This window comes from Chrysochloris asiatica, unplaced genomic scaffold (assembly GCF_000296735.1).
Source record: "Chrysochloris asiatica unplaced genomic scaffold, ChrAsi1.0 scaffold00062, whole genome shotgun sequence".
Classification (NCBI taxonomy): Eukaryota; Metazoa; Chordata; class Mammalia; order Afrosoricida; family Chrysochloridae; genus Chrysochloris; species Chrysochloris asiatica.
In genome coordinates this window covers 10,429,885-10,447,250 of record NW_006408580.1, presented here as the reverse complement: position 1 = coordinate 10,447,250, position 17,366 = coordinate 10,429,885, and the positions used below count along the sequence as shown (strand labels likewise).

At 39.9% G+C, this 17,366-nt stretch overlaps 1 protein-coding gene across 4 annotated transcripts in view; it reads right to left on the bottom strand.

Annotated features, from left to right (window-relative positions):
- Positions 1-17,366, bottom strand: part of CASK (calcium/calmodulin-dependent serine protein kinase (MAGUK family)) — a 548,810-nt gene that overhangs the window by 52,693 nt on the left and 478,751 nt on the right. For all 4 annotated transcript variants that reach the window (XM_006864257.1, XM_006864260.1, XM_006864259.1 and 1 more), the window contains 2 exons: positions 10,942-11,019; positions 4,928-5,008 (listed from right to left, as the gene is read on the bottom strand). In XM_006864257.1, coding sequence (XP_006864319.1) covers positions 4,928-5,008; positions 10,942-11,019 — 159 coding nt within the window. The remainder of the gene's footprint in view (positions 1-4,927; positions 5,009-10,941; positions 11,020-17,366) is intronic.

The window sequence follows — 17,366 nt, the reverse complement described above, 5'->3', positions numbered from 1 at the left end:
AAATATGCTAAGAATAACTCTGTAACCTTGGTATAATCAAAATATTATAAACATTACAATTTTTCTTATAAGCAATTAATATCTCTTTTAAAATACCAAAATTCTGAAACTATGACTTTAAAATACTTTTCAGCATTTTCAGCATTTAAAAAGTTCATTTAACATAGTATGTAGTTCAGAATTCTATTTCCAGCATGAGACAATATCCACACACATGTTTATGGGTTCAACTTAACTTTCTAGAACAAAGCATCTCAATTTTAACAGCATGAGTTTGGGAGCCATCAAGATCTGGGTTTTGAACCTCAGCATTGCCACTCAACAATTCTTTTTATCTGTCTAGGGTTCAGGTTCCTCAATGACTAAAAAACGGAATTAATTTTACACAACACTTCATAGTTCAACCATCAGCAAGTCCTGTTCTGTCTAAGCCTGTCCAAAATAGAACCCTAATCTGGTCACGGCTCACCATCCTCACTGTCACACCCACCCTTCCCCAAGCCTCTACCATCTCTAATGATTGCCTCCTAATTTCTCTTCCTCCTTAACCCCCCACAGGTGTTCTTTATGCATCAGCCTCAGCAATCCTAAAGCACTGATTGAGTAATATTTTCCTGCTTGTAGTCACTTAATGTCATCTGACTGCAATCAGGAGCAAAGCCAGACTTCCTGCCATGGCCTATAAGGCCATACGTGCTCTGGCCTCTGCCAACCTCTGCCAACTCCTCTTGTACCACTCTCTGCTGTGTTTACTACCATCCTGGCCACAACAATCTTATTTCTGGTCCTTGAACTTAAAAATGTCTTCCTGCCTCTAGACCTTTGCATTTGCTCTCCCCCATCTGTGGACGTTCAGTCAAGTCTTTCTTTCTCACAGGTCAAGTCTCAGCCTAAGTCTTAAGGTGTTTAGAGGGGCTTTCCCCTTATCCTCACAGTTATTGCCACTACATAAAATTACCTTGCCGGTTTACTTGCTTACTGTCTGTTTCTACTTCGTTTATCCATCTCTGACCTAACCCCACTAGAACAGAAGTTCCAGGAGGACAGGGACCTTGTTTGCCTTATTCACCACCATAGCCTTAGTACTTAGCATAGAATTTGGCACATAGTAGGCATTTATACAAAGGGGGGAGGGGGGGCTTCAAAAAGTTCAAGGAAAAATTCCATTCCTTTTCATTCCATTTTCCCACAAATATTTTGAATCCCCTCATATATTTATTTGATAAGTGAATGAATGAATGAAAACATCTCATTAGATATTTAAGAAACTGTAAAATTATTTATTATGTCTGAAAAAGTTTACTAATAGCAATGCACGTATCAACTTTTCTAATTTCAGGAAAGCAAAATAAATCAAGGTTTAGAAGGTAAGAGCTTTCTGCGAATCTGGAAGATCTATCAGTCTCAAATGGTCCTATGTCATTCTCTGATCTGAGTTGAGCTTACTCGATGATTTAGAGAGAAACACGTCTGCTCAAATCTGTTTAGGTTCCTGTCTATGGAAAACACACACATCACACAGAACAGTCAGCCGAGGAGAGGCTATTTGTGATGATCAAATTTTTAACGAAGTCGATGTCTCACTAAAAACTTAGTATATGTGCTGTACATGAGAGACACTGTCAAGTAACTACTAATAGTCATTGGCTAACATTCATTATGACAGGCACTATACTTAGCACTTTACATATATCATGTACTTAACTCTTATTCCAACTTCATCATGCTGGCTCTGAGAGGTTAATTAGAACTCACACAGCTAGAGTGGCAAAGCTGGGGTTCACCCCAAGCCTATATGGACCTGTAGCTTTAACCACTTCTGGTAGCGCAGTGGTTACAAATTGGACAGCTAATCTCAAGGTCAGCAGTTCAAAACTACCAGCTGTTCCATGGAAGAAAGATGAGGCTTTCTGCTCCCATAAAGATTTACAGCCTTGGAAACCCTCTGCAGAGTTACTATGAGTTGGAATCGACTCCACAGTACTTAACAACAACAACAATACTAAATAAGATGTGATGTGCAAAAGAGACTTATTTATAATCCAGGGAACTATGGTCCATACATATGAAACAATCACTGAACAACACAATGTTAATGGTAATTAAATCCTGATATTTGGGATTTCTCAAATTTGAGAATCCTAATCCTGGTGTGGGGCTGTAGGATAAGCTAACTGCAAGACTGGTGGTTCAAACTCACCAGCTGCGCCTCAGAAATCCTATACAGAGTTGACATGAATCAGAACTGACTCAGCGGCATTTAACACTATCACTACTACCACCAATAAGAAGACATATAGTTGGTTCATATTCCTGGTCTGTGAATGAGATAATAAGAACAACTGCATGTAATCTTAAATTTAATAACCAACAAAGCTATACTGAGATGTCGATGGACACAGAGCCACCACTCCGGTCCATTAATTAGTGAGGTGACCTGCTCCAGCCAGCCAGCTTCCTGCATAGGGGTATATAGTAGAAGGTCATGCAGGGCAATATAAACAAGTGCAAAATGAAATTAAGAAGCGAAAGGTCACTGTAGACTCCAGAGGTGCAAGGAGAGACTATGACAGTACAGGTGGGATTTGAGTCAAGTCATGAGTTTATATACATAAGGTGGAAAAAAATATGCTCACTTACAGGTATATAATCTGATTTCCTACTGTAACTCACTGGATGGCCGCTATCATATGAAATAAAGTCAAATATTCTCAAGGATTACACTATTTCAGTCTTTAATGCTTGGTGGGAGAGTGACGATAAATATGAGAATTTCTTGTCAGTAGTCACTTCAAGGTATCCTGGTGTGGCGTTATAGGATAATCATTGGACTGCTAACTGAAAGGTCGATTGTTCAAATCCACCAATTGCTCCTTGGAAATCCTACACAGGATGGCTATGAGTCGGAAAGAACTCAATGGCACGTAACAACAACACAGTCACTTCGAGCAAAAAATTCATTTCAATGACTGTATTAAAGTTTTAAAGATATTGGATCTTAAAATATCTGTATACCAAGACACACAGGTAGTTGATAAGATAGACATACTAAATCAGCTAACGTAGAGTTTCTTTAGACTCATGGTCACCTCATTTGTTGCAGAGTAGAACTGTGCATTGGGTTTTCACTGGCTGTGACCTTCTGGAAGTAGATTGCCACATCTTTCTTCTAAGGCACCTCTGGGTAGATTTGAAATACCAATCTTTTGATTAGCAACTGAATACTTAACTATCTGTACTACCCAATGATTTCTGATATATATTAGATATAATGTCATCTGCAGTAGCAGAAATAAGTGCTTAGCTTTTAAATTAGATTTTTTTTCTCCCAAAGGGCGGCCGATTGCATCTTCCACTCTCCACTTACACCATTGTGGCTAAAGTTTTAAAACAGTTATACAGTATTCAACATGAATTTCTATCTGTAATCATTTTTTTCAATTGCAGTTAAGTAGATGACGAGGGACCATTTTCTACATAAAAGAATCTTACCTATTTTGAGCGTTGCTCTCTATTTGTTGTCGTTGTTAAGTGCTGTGACCCTGCAGACCTTGCAGTTTAAATGGCTTTACAGTCTGGCGCATTAACCCATAGCGCTACACCAGGACTCTTGCTTACTGTAATACAGACGTTATCCCCATTTTCCATACAGTAGATCTGAATGAAGCTTATGGGTTCTATGTTGCCAAAACGAGATGCAATTCTTTCTATATATTACCTGTTGTTGTTATCATTAAGTGCCATCGAGTTGGTTCCCATACATAGCGGCCCTGTATAGGGTTTCCGAGGAGAGGCAGGTGGACTTGAACAGCTGACCTGCGGTTAGCAGTTCAATACTCATCCTACAGCACCACACCAGGACTTCATCAGACATTTGGGATTCCTAACCTAGGTTCTGGTAGCATAGTGCTTACAAATTGGGCTGCTAATCTCAGGGTCAGCAGTTCGAAACGACCAGCTGTTCAGTGGGAGAAAGATGAGGCTTTCTGCTCCCGTAAAGATTTACAGTCTTGGAAACCCTATGCAGAGTTGCTATGAGTCAGAATCGACTCCATGGCACATAACCAACACCAATCTAGGTTTTGAAAATTCTTCATTCTTGAAAATTGTCTCAAATTTTAGTTCTCTGTGAATTTAGGTAACATAAACAGTGCCAGTGACTTAGAACTGTTTTACAAAGTAGCAAATGCCTTTTCTGATAACTACAAGTACCCTGAAGAGCCACTTCATAAAACAACATCTTTACAACTATGATACGATATGAACAAAACAATGGCTCCTGATGTGGCGCTGTAGGATAAGCATTGGATCTCAAGGTCGGTTTGAATTGCAAGGTCGGTTTGAATTGCAAACTCATCAGCAGCAACTTAGAAACCCTATATGAGTTGGCACGGATTTGACAGCACTTAACAATAACAACAGCACTGAATTCTTAACATTACATAGGTAAACAACACATGCTGTCTTAATACTGTATGGTGGTGGTTATGTGCCGTGGAGTCAGTTCCGACTCATAGTGACCCTGAACAGGGTTTTCAAGGCTGTAAATCTTTACGGGAGCAGAAAGCCTCCACTTTCTCCCACGGAACAGCTGGTAGTTTTGAACTGCTGACCTTGCGGTTCACAGCCTGATTCGTAACCACTACACTACCAGAGCCCCTTTAATACTGTATAGATGAATAAAATATTACAAACAGGCTTCAAAAAAGGTCATGAAAAAGGAAATGAAAAGATAACGGAATTTTTCTATGAACTTTTCAAAGCCCCTTGCAGATGGAGAAACATTATAAGCAATCTTAACATTACATGGGTAAATAATATATGGATAAAAATGCATTTAATGAAGCAAGCTATATTTTATGAGGGTAATGAAAGATTTCTATTCAAAGTGAGTCTTTAGTTTCATGGAAGTTTAAGTGTTACTTACCATGAAATGAGGTTGTGTTAAAATACGCTTTAATTCCTTTGCATCATTATTCTCAGGGTAACATGAAATTTCTTCCAATACCTAAAAAAATAAACAAGGTATATATAATACTGCAAACATGACATAAGATGAAGAAAATATTAAAGGTAAAAATGTGAATGGATTTTTATTATAAGCAAAACAGTAATTTTGGGAAAAACTAATAATTTTATTCAAAGGTCATTAATATGTAACATAACTATAGTGATGGTAATAAAAAATACAACAAGTTACTGTAATTGTCTCTGCCTATAATTATTCTTGGATCAACTATCAACAATCACGGAAGTAGCAGTCAAGAAATCAAACGACGTATTGCATTAGGCAAATCTGCTGCACAAAACCTTTTTAAAGTGTTGAAGAGCAAAGATGTCAGCTTGAGGACTAAGGTGCATCTGACCCAAGCCATGGTATTTTCAATAACCTCTTATGCATGTGAAATTTGGACAGTGAATAATGAAGACCATAGAAGAATTGATGTTTTTGAGTTATGGTGTTGGAGAAGAATATTGAAAGTGCCATGGGCTGCCAAAAGAACCAATAGATCAGTGTTGGAAGAAGTGCAGCCGGAGTGCTCCTTGGAGGCCAAGATGGCCAAACTTCATCCCTCATAATTCAGACATATTGTCAAGAGGGACCAGTCGCTGGAGAAGGATATCATGTTTGCTAAGGTGGAGAGTCAGAGAAGGAGAGGAAGACCCCCAACCAGATGGATTGGCCAAGTGGCGGCATCGATGGACTCAAGAGTGGCAACAGTAGTGAAGTTGGCCCAGGATCGGGCAGTGTTTTGTTCTGCTGTGCATAAGGTCGCTATGAGTCAGCCCCGACTTGACGGCACCTAACAACAACAACATAACCTAAGCAGCTACTGGAAAATACAAAGCTAAGTAAGTCCATAACACATTTATTATAGGGCTGTTGTTGCTGTTAAGTGCTGTCGAGTCGGTTCTGACTCATAGCGACCCTGCATAGGGTTTCTGAGAACTGGCTAGTGGGCTTGAACTACTTGACCTTGTGGTTCAAACTGACCTTGCAGTCCAGTGCATTAACTTACAATGCCATATACCAGGACTCCTATTATAGGGTTAAATAACTTAATGGGAAAATAGCTTCAAAAATCTTTTTCTAAATTCAACATCAAAAGCAATCTATAAAAAAGTTAATATCAGATTTCTTTTATATTGGTAGAAATGTCAACTCCTTTTTGAAAGATCCAAATGAGGGAGGCTCAAACAAAAACAATTTAAAAAAGAAAAACACTTATGTAATTTTCCTTATAACCTGAGAGGATCAGTGTTAATGTCCACACTCATCTCCCCACACAGAGAAAACTACACCTTTGCCAATGGTTCCTCTAGTTCATTGCCAGGGAATTCCAGAAAGCAACAATTAAAAAAAACTTTGAGAACAAACAAGATGGCGGATCGGGTGGAAGTGCAGTAAAGGAGTTCCGCCAACAACAACACAGAATACCTGACAAAGCAGGCTCAGGGGCTGATCCCAGAACTCTGAACCACATATAAAGGAATATTTAGATGGTTGGAAGGCTTACAGCTGGGGGAATTTGTGGCAGAAGCAAGAAATCTATTGCTTTCTAGTCCAGAACACTCGGCTGCTCCAGGAGCCGCCATCTTGGGTGAGACCAAGCTGGGGAAGGATTGGCGCGGCCACAGACGCCTGGCAGAAACGCTGAGCTAAAGGTATGGATATTCTTTTCTTTTGGTATCTGTTCATTGGTCCCTTGCTATCTGTGCACCTTCATTCTGGTGACTATAGGGGTGCCTGAGCTAGTGGGTACCCCAGCCCCACCCTCGGAGGGTTCTACTATGCATGCTCACAGATCTCCTCGAAATTTAAAGAACACATAACAACTACAGCATGACGTACATGGCAGCATCAACCTGAACTCAGTTGACAAATGAAAGAGTCAAGAACAGAATAAAATTTTAAGAACAGAGAATCTGGGAGGTCAGTCTATGATCAAAACAATTACAATGTGAAAAAAGGTAAACACAGAGATCCAGGTGGTGGGAAGGTCAGGTGGATTACTGGATAAAATTGACTATCTTAAATGGAGGGAAGGACTAATGGAATATAAGGTAACCACAATGGGGTTGGGCTGGGGGGGTTAGTTTGGGTGTTAGGGAGGGCAATACAAGAAGGGGGGAGAAGGCAGAAGAACAAGATAGATAGGGGAACACTGAGACAGGTTTGCATGGCCTAGTGGGACAGAGGGAAATAGTGATGCATACTGAACCTTGGAACAACAGGGCTCTGGGATACAGGGATCTAGGTATAGCTTGAAGAGGGTAAATAATACTAAAATCCTTAACTGCCTTATGAATATTAGTTTCCCTTGCCAACTATTGTAAAATAGACACTTGAGTGGGATAGAAAGGAATGTTGGGAAACATGATTAGAGAAAACTTGTAAGCCCGCCTTCAGCCAATAATTGATTGGAATACCTAAAAGGGGTTCTACAACTTGCCCAGTGAAATAGGCCTCATGCAAAGCCTTTACAGAGTATAGAACCTTAGGTGGAATCCTGAGTCCCATCCACAACCTTGTGAGGTGACACATTCCCACTAGAAAGGACGAGCAAACTGGAACAGCTACAGTGACAGAAGATACATCTTCATGATGAACCTGACCTATACTCAGAGCAGTAGTTACTCTAAATACCAACAGAGAGGGAAAGAGTATGAATGCTATCTGCTCTGTACACAGGGTAGATAGAGATGGGCAACTCAGACATTAGCTACCTAAAATGAGGGGGCAATGAAGGCACGAAGTGACTGGCTTACAAGGTTTCAAGAGGGAACTTATTTTAAGAGGGTGGGGGGAAAGAAAGAGTCCCCACTGAATAGCTATCATCTTGTCTAGATGGGTCTGGTGAAAGGAGATGGGGATAAGATTTGTAAGATTCAATAGTGAATAACTGTTATCATGACTAATTGCGACTGTCACACTTGTAAAGGTAGAAGTTTTGTAACAAAAAAAGGGAGTGGTTAATCTTACAGTCCAGAAACAGAGGACCCTAGGACCATCAAGAGAGAAGTGCACAAGCAGAATGCGGGACCTTATCCAGAGAAGCAGCAGCACCAGAGATAGAGGCAGAGATGGGGGCATGGAGAGGGGTTGCGGCTGAGGACTCTAGATTCATCAACTAAGAAGAGAAGGACGAAGAACTGGTGGCCAGGAGCAGACTTGTATAAGGTGCCCTTTGGAGATGTAAATTATTATATATGCCTGAGTGGGGTTTTTGTTTGTTTGTTAAAAAAGCTAAAGTGGATAGAGAGAAATACTTTTAACTCATGGTATATGGAGGGGATTATAATCAATGTAATGAAACAAGTTATATGAATGGTTGAATGTGAAACTGATGATGTACCCTGTAAACTTTCACTCAATCCACAATAAAAACCTTAAATTGAAAAAAAAAAAAAAAACTTTACTCACTTTAATTTTCTTCACTACATAGTCCTTTTATATTTTCTCTGTACAGGTAAAAAGGACAATTCTTGAATAACATTGTTTTTCAAAATCTAGCCACTACAACCAGTATGGCTTTTACCCATTTAAAACTTAAGTGATGAGCCAAGACGAAAGTCTCTGCTGTTTCTCAAAGTAAACATAAGTCTACTGTTCTGTCAATGGTTGAATTCAAAGAGCAGTTTTCTACACGGTACTAAACTTAATTCTAAAAGTTTATCCAACTAAGGATTCCTTGAACAGGAATGAATGTCAGGAGCACACAAGTCACTGTTCCCCCTGCCTTTGCCCCTCCTTCCTTGGAGGATTCTATCCAGTTTCACTCTGGAGAATATTACCAATGCTTCATATTAGGGTGTTGCTGTTGTTATGTGCCGTGGAGTCGGTTCTGACTCATAGCGACCCTGCACAGGGTTTCCGAGGCTGTTAATCTTTACGGGAGCAGAACGCCTCATCTTTCTCCCGCGGAACCGCTGGTAGTTTCAAACTGCTGACCTTACAGTTTGCAGCCCGATTTGTAACCATTACGCTACCAGAGTTCCTTTCATATTAGGGTAGGAAAGGGATTTGTGAGGTCACTTGGCCTAAAGCTTAGATTTTGGTGTCATACCTATAATAAAGGGAGCTTTGGTAGCATAGTAGTTATGAACCAGATAGCTAACCTCAAGGTCAGCAGTTAGAAACTACCAGCTGTTCCATGGGAGAAAGATGAGGCTTTCTGCTCCCGTAAAGATTTTCTCCTTGGAAATCCTTTACAGGGTCACTATGAGTTGGAACGGACTCCGCGGCACATAACCACCACCGCTTATAATAAATATTCTGTACTACACAACCACTTCCTCTGAGACAAACACACACACACACACACACACTCACTACAGGGGTCCTTTCTTATCCAAATGCCCTTTACCACAAATGGTAATGGTTTCACAGCTGGTTACACTATTCATTCATATTGTTTAACGGTGATAAACCAATTTTCCTTTGCTTATTTCATGCTTCAAGTTTCTGCATCCCTGAAATGGAAGGACGAAACCATCTATTCTGTCTGGGTCCCTTGCTACTCTCCCAGATGTTTAATGCAGAAGTGTGGTCTTTTAAGCACTGTGAAGTTGAACCCTTCACCAGATATTCACTGGCCAGCGGAGATAGAGAATGCTACCAGAGTATCTGTTTCTCTCTATGGGGGTATTATGAAGATAGGGTGGTGAATCATGGTCTTGGTGGTAACTACTTGATTCCTTTTAATGACCACCTGGTGGGCAAAGTCAGCAGCAACATCTCGCTGGTGGCCTGACCAAGAGAGCAGGCCTAGCAGTCTCCCTGTGATCTGTCTTGTTTCACAGAAAATATACTATATATAATCATTATAGGTCATGTATTTAAAATCTGGCAGGGAAGGGATTTTATCTTTTTTAGTCTTACGTTTAGTAAGCTCACATTCTAAGAAATAATTTTATTTAAAAAAAAAAAAGAGCAAATGCGTTATTTGCATAAAAACTTCTATAACATCAACAAGCAAAGAAACCTATGTGTCTAACAATGGGGGAGGTTTTGTTATCACTTAATAATATTAAAGGGAAGTTACACAGTCATAACAATTCATATTTGTAAAGACATGTAGATCCATGGAATAGTACTTATTATATTGTTGTTGCTAAATGCCTCGAGTCAGTTCTGACTCATAGCCAACCCTGTATAGGGTTTCTAAGGAATGGCTAAGGCAGTCTAGTACTGATCCTAAATATACATTTTGATCACAATGATATAAATATTTATATGCAAATGAACAGGGACTAGAAAAGGCTATGTAAAAATAAAAATGGCTGTATTAAGGTAAGGGCTTATGGATGGATATTTATTGTCTAAGCTTTTGGAAACTACCAGATGTTCTGCGGGAGAAAGAGGAGGCGTTCTGCTCCCATAAAGATTTAAAGCCTCAGAAACCCTGTACAGGGTCGCTATGAGTCGGAACGGACTTCACGGCACACAGCCACCACCACCACCAAGCTTTTGGCAAGATTATGACTACAATGAAAAAGCTAAAACAAGTTTTTGATGACTACAACCATGTACACCAACAATTTCTAAAAATGATTTTTGAGCTCAGTATATTTAACTGCAATAGATAACTGAGTTTCAGTTGCTACCTTAAAAAGGCAACACAACTGTTCACAGCGTATCTATTTCTAACAAATGAAATAAAATAAATGAGTGACAGACAAGTAAAACTGATACATTAACATGTTTGAGTTTACATAGTAGAACCAGAACCAGAAATCTGCTAGGTAATATTATTGCTGAGATTTTAGTTTTTCTGTGTGTGTGTAAAATATACAGTTTTAAACTTAGAAATATCAAATTTCACTATAATGAGTCAAAATGTGGCTACAAGGAAATGTCATTTCAATGTGTAGCAGAAATGCTTTCAATTAAGGTAGCAAGTATGATAGTCAAACACATTTATAAAAGATACCACTTACCTCTTTGGCTCTCTGTACTGCATCACTTGGAGGATTCCTGATTTGTGGTGAAGACTTTGTGTTAATTTTGTCATACAACTAAAAAGGAAAATGAAAATCCAATCAATGTTTATAATCCTTTGTTCAAGTTCAGAGCTTCATACTTACTATTCACTAAAAAAATATTTTCCTCTTATAAAGGCAGCCTGATTTCAGGATGGGGATCCTCTTGTTAAGAATCTCTTGTTCATTTAATGAAACTTGCAATACGAAGTTTTAAAAATCATCTTTAACTAGATGGTCCTAAATTCTGTCAATGTGGCAACTTCCTTTTTATTTTAAATTCATCACTATTTTAGCAATCATAGTGTTTTTCCTCCTCTAATAGAAGCAACATTCAACAACATGAAAATGAATAGAGTAAAATGAAAGAGCGTTTTCTGGCCAAGATACGTCTGAAAGAATTTTCACAGAAACTTAAATCTTGGGAAAGGGCAAACCCAACTCCTTCTAGGAAGGAATGTTCTCACAAAAGGTTTATGCTTGTTTTACTAGGGTTGTTCATTAACAGTATCAGTGCTGGCATCTTTCAGGATGAAATACAAAACAAAAACTTCTTCCTTTTAAATCGGCCAATTCAAAGAGTATGAGAAGACAATGAAAAGAAACTAAATGAATTTAAAACCCCCCACAAACCTAAGTGATCTGAAGTTTGACTTTCTGAAAAACATTAATTTCAATTTTTGGAGAACACTTTCTGTAGTTTAGAAAGGCAATTAAGATGTTACTTTCTATCTCAAACTAAATGCCTCATATTCAACAGTATGCTTTCTTTGAAAAGTTGAAAACGATCTTGGCTAGTTTGAACACTTCTATTTTTCTAACTTTGCTAAAATAGGTGGGGATTTTTGTTGTTGGCTTTGGTTTTATATTTTGTTTCCCCTACACTACTATGCTTATCAATGTTTATTGAGAGGTCAAACAATGGCTGTAAACACATTTCAGGTTCAGTGCTGATTTGTTTCTACTGATGCAAGGTAAATTTTTATGACTTGTAAATATTTGGGCCAAAACCATACATAAGAATGCCAAAGGAGTGCAATGTGAACATCTAGCCGTGACCATTTTTAAAGGATGATATTAATCAAGAAAACACTACTAAATCTGAGATTAAATAAATAAGAGGGTAATTAAAAATATTGTTATTAGGGTTCCAGATCATACATGTTTGAGCTTATTCCAAATAAAATGTGTTTGAACAAGTCTCTTCAAACAGTGGATGGCTGTGCACACAGTAATACACTCGTCTTAGTCTTGACAGGGTGCCTTAAAAAAAAAAAAAAAAGATACTTCTTGTGCCATGGGAAAAAATAACTTTGAGGTCAGGGCTAATATCAAATTTTTAAAACTCAAGTGGACATCTTCCAAAATCACTGAAGCTTTGCAACAAGTTTATGGGAATTTTGTCCCACATAAAACAACAGTTTTTTAGATGGATCAAGCATTTTAAGGACAGTCAGGAAGACCTCAAAGAGGAATTCAAGGAAGATAGGTCAGCTCAGAAGGCTATGGAAACTAATTTTGAAGACTTCAAAGGGGTCTCTGGTAGCGTAGTGGTTACGAATCAGGCTGCTAATCTCATGGTCAACAGTTTGAAACTACCAGCTGTTCCGTGGGAGAAAGATGAGGCTTTCTGCTCCCATAAAGATTTATAGCCTCGGAAACCCTATGCAGGGTCGCTATGAATTGGAACCGACTCCATGGTACGTAACAACAACAATCTTTAATGATTTTCTCAAAAGACATAGGATGATCCCAGGGGCTTGCTATGAAGAAATTTGAAGAAAACTGCATTAATGAGAAAAAGGCCAGGAAAGTTGAGCTGAGGAATTTTTTCCCCATCATGACAATTTACCTGCTCATTCTTCAAGAGTAGCAAGGGCTGGTCTATCAGACTTTTCTTGGGAAACCTTACACCATCCACCCTACAGCCCTGACCTTGCACTCTTCAGAGTTATTTTTGGTCCCCAAACTCAAAGGAAATTGGAAAGGAACACATTTAAGTCCCTGGAGGATGTCCAAACTGCCGTTTTGATGTGGTGTAAATCCAAGAGCCCAGACTTCTTAGGGGAAAGGTTAGAGAGAAGGAAACACCACCTTGAGAAGTGTATAGACCTAGATGGAGGGCATGTCAAGAAACAACAGCTTTACAGTTTAATAGTTTTGCTTAATTAAGGTCACTATGATTTTGTAGCAGTACTTTTGGACTTATTCTTACCATATAACATTCTATTTAAAACACTATATTAACATTGTAGAGAACTACTCAGAGCTGGCTGGTTCACAAATGTTTGCCCACTTGCGTATGTATACATATAATATGTACGTCATTGTTGTTAAGTGCCGTCAAGTCAATTCTGACTCACAGCGACCTTGTATAGGGTTTCCAAGGAATAGCTGATAGGTTTGAGTCACCAACCTTGCGGTTAGCAGTTCAGTGCTTATCCTACAGTGCCAAACCTGGACTCCATAGATAGGTATAGTTACTTATATTTGCATGTGGTGCATACGTATTCATACATATAATAGAGCATAAAGGGGGTAGTCATGGAAGCTTCTTGGACATATTCAAACACGTCATGGGACTGAGTGACTGGGCTTGAAGTCTAAGGATCATCTAGATCAACTGGTATAACGTAGTTCATAAAGATAATATTTTACAGCCTAGTTGGTGAGTAGTATCTGGGGTTCTAAAAGCTTGTGAGCAGTCATCTAAGATACAACTATTAGTCTCTTTCCATCTGGAGCAAAGGAGAATGAAGAAAACCAAAGACTCAAGGAAGCAAGCAGTCTACAGACCTAATGATCCATATGAACCACAGCCTCCTCTAGGCTGAGACCAGAAAAAACTAGATGCTACCCAGTTACCACTACCTACTGCTCTGACCAGGGACACAATGGGAGGTCCCAGTTAGAAGGGGGGAAACTTTGGAACAAATTCAATTCACCAAAAAGACCAGACTTGACTGATAGTGAACGGAGGAACCCCCAAGACTATCACCCCAAGACACCCTTTCAGTCTGGAACTGAAGCCATTCCTGCAGGTCATCCTTCAACCGAATTATTATTAGTCTATAAAACAAATGGAGTCCTGGTGGGCGCTATAGGATAAGTACTTGACCATAAGGTCAGTTTGAAACACGAGGCCGTGGCTCAAAGTCACCAGCCACTCTTCAGAAACCCTTTACAGAGTTGCTACGAGTCAGAACTGACTTGGAAAAGCACTTAACAACAACAACAATAAAAATATATAATAATACCTGTGAGGAATATGTTCCTTAGAAAAATCAACTATATGAGACCAAATGGGCAGTGTTTACCCAACAGTAAAGATGAGAAGGGAAGGCAGGGCAGAGAAACTGGAGAGATGGAACCGGTGAAGGCAGGCTGGAAATGCAGAGAGGGCTGACACATCGCAGGGATAGCAACCAAGGTCACAGAACAATCTGTGTATACACTGATGAAAGGGAATATAATTTGCTGTGTAAATTTTCATCTAAAACACAATAAAATGTTTAAAAAAGAGTAAGTTTGCATAGATTCCTACAGAACATAAAAGTTCCATCTACTGAAGTTTCTAAATACTGAAAATCGTGAAATTTGGGACTAGAGAATGTATTTTCCAAAGAAATAATATTATAAATAGTTATTTGGTCCCCAGACAAGCCTGTAGAAATAAAAGAAGTATCATACATACCTAATTAAAAATATAAAAAATAAACACACAGACACAACACCCTCTAAGAAACCATAAGTTAAAAAAAAACATGTGAAATGCCAAATACTTAAAAAGCAAATTTAATTAGAGGGTAACGAGGAGGAAGGAGGGACTTTTGTGAAGAGTCTAAAGGTTCTGGAGTCCTGTTAGAGGTTTTACAGGTTGTTGTCGCTGTTGTTATGTGCCGTGGAGTCAGTTCCGACTCATAGTGACCCTGTACAGGGTTTCTGACGAGCATCTAGTGAGTTTGAACTGCTGACCTTGTAGTTCAAACTGACCTTTCAGTCCAACGCATTATCCTGCAGCGCACACTAGGACTCCTTACAAGTTGATGGCCCGGTTAATACATAACACCTAATTTCAGCACAAACTGGAAGTTTTCACCAAAAACTATTACTAGTGCTATTTTCAACTATGACTAAGATTACTTTCTACTTACACAGTGACTGGTGGTGTGCTGTGGAGTTGGTTCTGACTCAGAGCGACCTGGCAAGGCTGTAAATCTTTATGAGAGCAGAAAGCCTCATCGTTCTCCTGTGGAATGGCTGACAGTTTCGAACTGCTGACCTTGAAGTTAGCAGTCTGACCCCTAATCACTACACTACCAGAGCTCCTTATACATTCATGTTTACTACAATGCAACAAAAATTCCATAGCTCCCCAAACTGCTCGCACTCTAAATTTTGGCTTGTTCTTCCTATGTAGAGTATGGCTCTGTAGGTCTGCTCTCAAGGTGGTTTCTTGACAGCTTTCAGCAGAATCTGCTGGGAGAGCTGCTTAAACATACTGATTATTCTTGGACCCCACTTCAGACATACTGAAGTAGAATTCTAAAAACAGGGTGTTTTAATAAACTCCTTGGGTATCTGTCAGTCTTACTCCCAGCACTAAATTTTGAGAGCAACAATACTCAGAGCAATTACAGTAGTACTCACAGACTGGCGCCTGCTTCCTTCCTGGCTGGAGGCCACCTGGGGCAGCCCTTGATGGCAGAGCTGGGAAGCCAGCTATAGGGCAGCTCACATTTGTAAAGTTACGTTAGGGCAAGCATGCGTGTGTTTCTCATGAGCCAAGCAAATGTTTCATAAGATAACCTGGCAGGAGCTATCTTGATGGAACCCTGCCTAAGAGGACTGTCTGCACAGAAAAAGGAGGCCCAGAAGTAAGGAGCTGTAAGGAGTAGGAGCCACAAGGGTGCTGCTGAGTTTAGCTGCAAAGTATGCTGATGACGCAGAAGCCATATATGTGAGACCCAAGATGGAATCAACATTTGGATGTCTGCTCTACTAAGAACATCAACAACCAAGAGAGAATCACATGTAGTATCAGCTCATTAATACGACTTTTCTCTTTCTTTGAATCCCTTCTCCTTTCCTGAGGACTCCTGGTGTGGAACCATAGGATCAGCACTAAACTGCAAACCACAACTTCGGCAGTTCAAATCCCACAGCCATTCCTCAGAAACCCTATATAGGGTCACTATGAGTCGGAACCAACTCGACGACACTTAACAACACAACAACAACCTCTTTCCTGGAGTCCTGGTGTGGTGCTGTCAGATAAGCGCTGAACTGCTAATGGAGAAGCCAGTGGTTCAAACCCACCAGCTGCTTCTTAAAACCCTATATAGGACTATGAGTCCGAACTTACTTTGGCAGTACTTGCCAACAACCCCGTTGCTAGAAGACTACAAAGTAGCAGAGTGAGGAAGATAAGGAGGTGGCATGAGAAATCTGTATGTGGAAGAAACGACCACACGCTCCTCCTTCAGTCTTGAGTTGGGGTGAAGGAACAAGCTTAGAATTGCATGTGAGACCATACATTTGATTTGGACTGACTCGAGAGCCATGAGATCCTTCCAATACATCTCCTAGGGGTGGTGTGGCAGCGACTCCTGTTTTCTTCCCAATCCTAGTAATGCCGTTGCTGTTGTTAAGTGCTGTTGAGAAAGTTCTATGAGTTGACTCATAGGGACTCTATAGATTTTTGGAGGAATGGCCTGGTGGGTTTGAACCACCGGCCATGTGGTTAGCAGTCCAGTGCTTATCCTACAGGACTCCAATCCTAGTAATGTTGTTGTTAAGTGCTTCCCAGTCGGTTCCAATTCACAGCCACCATGTATAAGGTTTTTAAGAAGTGGCTGGTGAGTTTGAACTGTTGACCTTGTGGGTCAAACCTACCTTGCAGTCCAGTGTTTTATCCCACAGCGCCACACCAGGACTCCTATCCCAGTAAAAGGATTTTAAAAACAACCTCTGTATTTTCCATCTTCTTTTGCAGCTAAATGTGATCATGTAGCTAAATTGTTATTGTTGTTGTGAAGTGCTGTTGGGTTGGTTTTGACTCATAGGGACCTTGTATAGGGTTTCCAAGGAGTGACCGGTGGGTTCAACCTGCTGATCTTGTGGCCGGAAGTCCAGCTCTTATCCTATAGCCAGGACTCCAAAAACAGTCCTTTTGAAATGTAAGAGGAATTGCTATATACAACTCAAAGTTTGAAACGTAAGAAGCACAATGTCTGAAAAAGGGAGAAAGTGTGCCCCCACCTCCTCTTTTTTTCCTTTTTCTTTCTGGCTGGAATGCAAACCTGATGACTGGAGCCTGAGCAGTCATCTTGCACCATGAGATGGCGACTGCTGTGTTAAGGCTGGAATAACCACAATGAAGG